The sequence below is a fragment of the Vicia villosa genome, linkage group LG4, assembly GCF_029867415.1.
Source record: "Vicia villosa cultivar HV-30 ecotype Madison, WI linkage group LG4, Vvil1.0, whole genome shotgun sequence".
Classification (NCBI taxonomy): Eukaryota; Viridiplantae; Streptophyta; class Magnoliopsida; order Fabales; family Fabaceae; genus Vicia; species Vicia villosa.
The window spans coordinates 152,364,473-152,371,593 of record NC_081183.1 but is presented as its reverse complement, the minus strand read 5'-3'; the positions used below and the strand labels follow the sequence as shown (position 1 = coordinate 152,371,593).

Sequence of the window (7,121 nt, the reverse complement as noted above, 5' to 3'; positions counted from 1 at the left end):
ATATAAACCGATCCAAATATAAATAATACATCATCATAGACCACATATCCAACTTCTCCACCATATCCAAATCCGAAATGACACTAATTACTAACATGCTTAAATTAAACAACTTCATCAAAAGATCTCATCATGACCATACCAGAATGAATGGCTAAGAAAATGATGAGGATTGTGTAGAGTCATAAAAATCATGACAAATTTTCAACTGCTTTTTTCATCAATATAATGTGATAGAATTCAATCCCAAAAAAGTGTCATTGATCCCTAAATCTAGGCACATCCAATAAAAATTCTCATCTCATCGAATCTAAAACTAAATTTCAATATAAGCAAGAAAACCAAACACATCAATTAGTAACACCAAGGAAGAAACATGGCATGCCAACAACATCAAATAATAGAACAACAAAAGGACGAGGCAGAGATATACAAAGGAAAAGCAATATGCAAACAAAAAACAAATCTCCTCCTTGACGAAATTCTCCTTCCAAGAGGTTTGCTTCCTTTGGACAACATTGTGGAAATGGGTATCAATCGTCTCACGGGTTTCGTGTGGCTCAAGCAAACAGAAAAGAAGGTGCACCGGTACAATGACATTGGTCGCACGGTTTCCTTCGACACGGAGGTCACTGCCTTTGTGGAGGAACACCAGATGCGAAGGGTCACCGGTGTTAAGACCAAGGAGTTGTTTGTATGGCTTCCTGTGTCGGATATCTTCGTTAATGACCCTTCTTCTAATAAGATCTCGTTCGCCAATTCTTCGGGGGTTGCTAGGTCGTTTCCCCTATCAGCATTCGCTCTCGAAGAAGAACATGTTCATACACCGCGACAAAATCAACATAAAATTTCATCAACAAACAGATTTATTTAGGATGCTTTATTAGGATTGAAGGAATGAGTTACATAATCTAGTGTGTTTTTTTTATTTTGTGAGTTAGGTTGGATATATTAAATTAAAATAGTTTGTAATATATGTTCATAATCTAAGAGTCTGGTTTCCCTCTAAACAAATCTAAGAATGTTTTATATTTATCTTATTTGTTAGAGTTTAAAGGTAGTGCACTGACAGTGTAAACAAACTTTACACATTCATCCAATCAAACTCCTTACACTTGCCATGTCATATTAATTTTTTTTAATTAAAATTGTGTTTTAATTGGATACATGGTTGTGATTGGTTGACAGTGTAAAAATATTTTACACTGTCAGTGCATATCTCTTTTTCTCTATTTGTTATACGTAATGTTTTAGATCAATGAGATTTGGTGTTTCTAAGTTTCAGTTTAATCATTTTATATGTTTCACTATATATTCTTGTTGAGTTGTTGTAATATTTATGATAAGTTAAAATATTTACTTTATTTAAATTCTAGTCTCTTTCTTCTTGTTCTATTTTGTTGTCTCTATTGTTACATTAATGTTGATTTTAAGTTTAGTGTTATCATCTATCAACCGTGAATTACATTAATGTTGATTTTAAGTTTGGTGTTATCATCTATCAACCGTGAATGATTTTTTTTTTTAAGAGAATATCTCAATCTATTTCTTAATATTTTTAGTTATTTGGTGAAATTCTAATTATGCCCCTGATTTCGGAGATGCACATTAGGAAGTACCATTTTTTTTTAATAAAATTTGGTTTTTTCCGAAGGTGCATCTACGGAAGCATTAAAAACTAGTGAACGTTAGGAAAATACAAATTAATTGAGTTCAGAAAATCTTCCGTAGATATATCTACAGAAGGTCTTAAAAACAGAGTGTTCTGTAAATGTACCTACGGAACATTCTGTTATATTTTAAATCAACTACATTTCCATCCAAAACTCTATTTTTTGTACATCAAAGTAGTGTAATTTAAACCCAATGTAATATAATACACCAAAAGAATACATCGTATAAATTCTTTAAATTGTGTCATATACATAATCAAAATAAAGTACATAAATGTAATAAAAATACAGTCATCAAAATAATCAGCACGATCACTACTGTGTGTTGGACAACATCCTCCTCCTCTCCTCTGCCTCCGATACTGCCTCTGCGTCCACCACGTAGCCTGTCGGATACTCTGCCTCTACCGTCAAGTGCCCCACCTGTCCTGGCACGATGTCTACGGTACAAAAATGCTCCATCTGCCACCCTCATGATATCATGCAGTATACGCTTGTGATCAGACCCCTCAGAGAAGAAACCACCATCAATGCATGCACGCGTCATCTCAAGTATATCACGACAGCGAGGAAGAACATCATGTGTGTGGTCCAACTGAGATTGATGAGTCTGCAATATCTCCTCCTAATGAGCTAGCCTGGGCGGTGATCCCTCTGCAGTGGGGATCATGTAGGGGTGTGACACAGTGAAGTACCAAGTGATGTACTCGTCGACACAGCTCCAGTCTACCTATGCTCTGGTCTCCCGAGCCTCATCTGGAACCATGTGATGCTCAAAGTCTGCAAATACATCATCTATCTGCCGACAGGTCATCAAGGTAAGAGCGGAAACAGACGGGTGGCGAGGTATCGTCTGACAGTAGCCGAACTGCCGCATAACACGCTCCAGAAGATATTGAACAGTGATGGTCCAACTGCATGCCAACCATCTAGTTGTCCTTAATTAAGGCCACCTCTTAATGATAATTGGAATCATACTTTATTTTTAAATATTGGGACATGATATTCCCAATTAGACATAAATCCATTGTGCTATCCACGTATTTTAAGTCGTTGTATTTGAATATTTTCTTTCATGTTGATTTTGTGTCAAGAATATCCGTCAGAATTGATTCTATCAGAATTGAGTTTGGTAGAATTGATTTTATCATAATTGAGTTTAGCAGAATTGATTTATGTTTGGATACATTTATGTAAAAGTGAGTTGAACGATAAATTATAGTGTAAAAATTATCCAGAATCAATTTTGGAGGTAGAAGCTACAAATTCTAGCTTCTAGTAGAATCAATTCTGAAGACAGAATCAATTCTACGTTGGCCTAACCAAACATCTTAAAATCAACCAGAATCAATTCTACTCCTCTAGAATTGCTTTTGACCTTTTCAAAAGCCAACCCAAACATGCACTAACTCTTTTAACTCGACCTCACTTTGTCGGGTAAGTTAGAGTTCAAGCAAGCTACAACCTAACCAACTCATGATGACCCAATCCAAAATAGACCGGACATGTATACTGTCCCTCTCGTGTATTAATTGTGTTAGGGGCAAAATATTTTTCTAAGGCCTAATAAAATATCCAAATACTATCTAGTTACATTTGAAATGTATTTAAATGTTAATATCCGTATACTAACTAGATAGCAATGAATGCAAAATATTTTTCTAAGACCTAATAAAATATCCGTATACTATTTGGAATGTTAAAACACCATGTCTTAAAATTTTAAACAGAGTCCGTATAAATTTGTGCAACACCCACTAACGATTTACTATACCAAAAGATAAAACAATATCGAGTTATCAACATCTTCACATATAAACAAACATCAAAAAATTACAATATTAATATGAAAGTAATACATGCATTTTTTAAAACCGACTTAAATAATTTTCTCCTTTTATGGGTTTAATTTCATTCAGCAATAAGTTCCACATGTATAAACCATGGCAAGTCTCTAACATCACTTCAGCAAGAGCTAGACATTGCCTACTCTTGTTTTTTTATTGTATGATTGTAAGAATGTCTCAAACAACCATTTAAATGATTCAATTGTTTACCAAAACTGATTGAATCCTAAAACTAGAAAATAGAGCAAGTAGCCTAGTAGCACCTAATTGGTACAATAGATAGACACAACATAACCAAAATATCTCGAATCCAACACCATATTTGCATCACACCAAAACACACCGGCAATTTGTTCTTCTATATCCATTTGATATGCATGAAAGAAAGAAAAGATGAATTCTCCAATAATTGTTGTTGAAAATATTGTATAAGACATCCGTCCTCGCCATACACTATAATTCTTTTCTGTCTTCTTGCTTTTAGGACTATTTTACTTCTTTTCTGTCTTCTTGCTTTTCGGACTATTTTACATCCAAACATGTATATCCAAAATTAACTTTGTGCCCTGCATTTGTGCTCATGAGTTCAAATGTTGATTTTTTTCTTAATTCAGAATCATCGTCTAGATCAATCTCATGTGAGTTTTCACCTTTCCAAAGAAAATATTCTACCTTTCAGATAGATAATGCCAGCATGAACTAACTTCTTGGGAGAATACAATTTAAAGGACTTCTACACTTAACAACGAAAACTGCTCAAATATGCAGGAAACCATTTTTCTTTGAGATCATCAATTTTCAGCAGGACCTTGATATAGAGAAGATTCCACTCATTTTCAATCAATGCCAAACTTACTCGGTTATCTCCTTTAAATCAGCTTTTACTTCTTTATCCCTGTCAGATCGAAAATACCCAACCCCGAGAGTTTTGTAGTCCCATACCATTTGAGAAATTTCATCTTGGGGAATAATTAAGCCTTTTTGCTTAATATTTCTGAGCAGGTCACAGAAAAATTTAGGATTATCAAGTTTTATGTACTCATGCAACACCCTCTCGTGATCTGGTATCCAGTTTCTTGGGAACGGAGTATAATCACAAGATGGAATCAAGGACATATGCGAAAACTGAACACCTTCAATTGGATCAACCAATCCCATCCTCAAAAGATCTGAATACTCCGGTGCAGAATTGTTGGTACTCTCTCTCAGTGGCCGACTGAGATTTCGCGAAGCTATTCCATACACTTTGGCTCGAGACTTGAGCCTATACCTAGCAGCATACAATTTAGCCAAAGAGCTGCGAACCACATAGGCACAAAAGCCAACAACTTTTTTGCGATTGTCAGCGTATTTATACCAATCAGCCATGGTTTCAAGAAACTTATTCATCTGTGAGTTTGTATGAGCTTGACCTGAATACAACATAGGGTTACATGGAAGCGGCTCGGGGTCCTTATCACCCTTAACAAGCTCTAGCTGCCTAAACTGACGAATACATTGTTGTAAGCTAGCGGTAACCGAAAGCAAAGTTCCGACACCCTTCTCACTCACTATGTTCCCCCCAGAACCTGTATATCTCAAAGTTGGATGTATCACTCTTCTACATATTATATGATCCAAGAATTGAATACCTCTTGCTATATGTTCAATCTCCAACTTGGAATTATCTAACCTTAACCCAAAAGTACTCTCACAAAACTCAACAATTTTCTTCCTAATTTCAACAGCATCCTCTCTAGGACCCCTAATCCCAATCAAAAAATGACCACCATACCTTATGTAGTCCATCTTCCTAGTTTTCTCATTACCGCTAGACGGAACAAACTCGGGCCAAGCCGGGTTATGACATCCATCATCAATCGAATGTTTCCATATTGAATCAAACTTACAAGGCCTAAAAAACTCAACAATCATCTCTTCTACCATATGATCCAATTCATTAAGACAAACATTAGCAAGCAATGGACTTAAAATCCCACAATGACCATAACAAGGTACCTTAGCAGCCTCCTCCGGAGCAAAACTGAAGAATGTTCTTAACCAATAAGGATCCGGTTTCGGTTCATTCTCTTTAAGAATCCTCTTCTTAGTAGCTTTCCTCTTCTTATCTTTCCTCGACACCTCACCTTCTACTACTTTCCGTGTCACTCGCGTCGTTCGCCCCATTAGCGCAGACTTTATCAAACTCAAAACTTTCTTATCTCTAGTACCCTTTTCAACACAACCCATCACAACATCAGTATCAACTCTATCAAAAATGTCACTCAAATCACCCTTCAAAAACCACAAATAACCGGCGAAATTACTCCGAATGGTTCGAATAACAGTGTGTGCATTTCTACCCGGTCGAAAAGCGTGTGATTTCGAAGAAAACTTCGGTTCAAAAACCGGTTCCAGAATAGTCAAAAGAACCTCCTGAACAACCCTATCTTGAAAACAAGGCTCGTTCGATTCAAGAAAAGCTTGAAGCTTGCGTTTCGATAGCGGCTTTGAAAACGTTTTGTCGTATGGGGTTTTGAGTAATTGGTTGGTTTTGTCGTTCCATGAAAAACGACCACGGATAACGGCGTTACGAAGGGAGAGAATTTCACGGAGGAGGTTGGTGTGAATGGCGTTTCGAGGAGGGAAGGTTCCGGTGACGTGAGCGCATGAGCGTTGATAGGCGAAGACCCAGAGATCGAAATTGGAGAGGTAACCGGTGAGGTTTGGGAATGAGGTGGTTTTGGGGGAATAGAAGGTTTTGAGCCATAGAGAAGTGCAGATTTCGATTGGGTCTTGTTTGAGAAGAGATTGTGGATCTTGGTGTTGGTCTTGGTGGAGGGTTTGGGTTGTGGTTTGAAGGGAACGGGTGAAGAGAGAGTGAATTGGTGAGAGTTTGTTGCGGAGGGGGTGAAGGTGTTTGATGAATTTCCTCAATGACATGTTTTGTGTTTTGCATTTTCTGGTTGTTTGGGTTTGGGGGAATGGAGAAACACTCGACAGTGTGCTCGCGGTGTGCGAATTGTTTTTGTAGGGGTTTATTGGGTTTGGGATGGAGGGATGGAAAATGCACTTAACTTTGTTTGGTTTTGAGAACAAAAATGAGAGGAAAGAAAGAGAGATCACTCTTTACACCCACAGTGATAGTGAGTCACCTTTGTAAAACCTAACATTATTCTTTTTCTTTTCTTTTTTTTTTATATTTGGAAGTATATTTTCGTACGCGCAAAAATACACAACATCATTTAGTAAGTGAGCCACTCATTCTATTTTATTAAAAATTAATTCGGAAATGTATCTTTGTATTAATAGAAGAGTGAGTACGTATGTACACAACTCAGAGAATAATTAAAAAATATACTTTCGAACTAACCCTCAAAACAGTTAGTTTACATTTTAGACATTAAGTTTGTTATAAATTTGACATTTTTCAAGAAACCCTGCCATTTATAACATTTATACTAAGTATACATAATTGTTATTCAATTAAATCATACATTAATATAATTCAATTAAGTGACATATATTAATTCAATTAAAATTTATAATCAAACATCTTTGTTGACAAATTACAAACCATAATAATACAAATATCATCAAAATACAAGTAAAAGTGAATTAT

General features: G+C 36.1%; 2 protein-coding genes across 2 annotated transcripts; one reads left to right on the top strand and one right to left on the bottom strand.

The window, feature by feature from the left end:
* The first annotated feature begins 376 nt into the window (after positions 1 to 376).
* LOC131598092 (uncharacterized) lies at positions 377 to 874 on the top strand. The gene has a single exon (XM_058870726.1). The coding sequence runs from the start codon at positions 377 to 379 to the stop codon at positions 872 to 874; it is 498 nt and encodes a 165-aa protein (XP_058726709.1).
* A 2,535-nt stretch (positions 875 to 3,409) lies between these two features.
* LOC131595545 (nuclear intron maturase 1, mitochondrial) lies at positions 3,410 to 6,591 on the bottom strand. Its single transcript, XM_058867911.1, is given in 2 exon segments — positions 3,410 to 4,387; positions 4,390 to 6,591. Coding segments are annotated over 2 exon segments (2,181 nt in total). The 5' UTR covers positions 6,443 to 6,591; the 3' UTR covers positions 3,410 to 4,259.
* Positions 6,592 to 7,121: the final 530 nt, after the last annotated feature.

What these genes read in the sequence shown, in the direction of transcription:
- LOC131598092 (XM_058870726.1), top strand. Translation starts at nt 377, where the DNA reads ATGGCATGCCAACAACATCAAATAATAGAACAACAAAAGGACGAGGCA.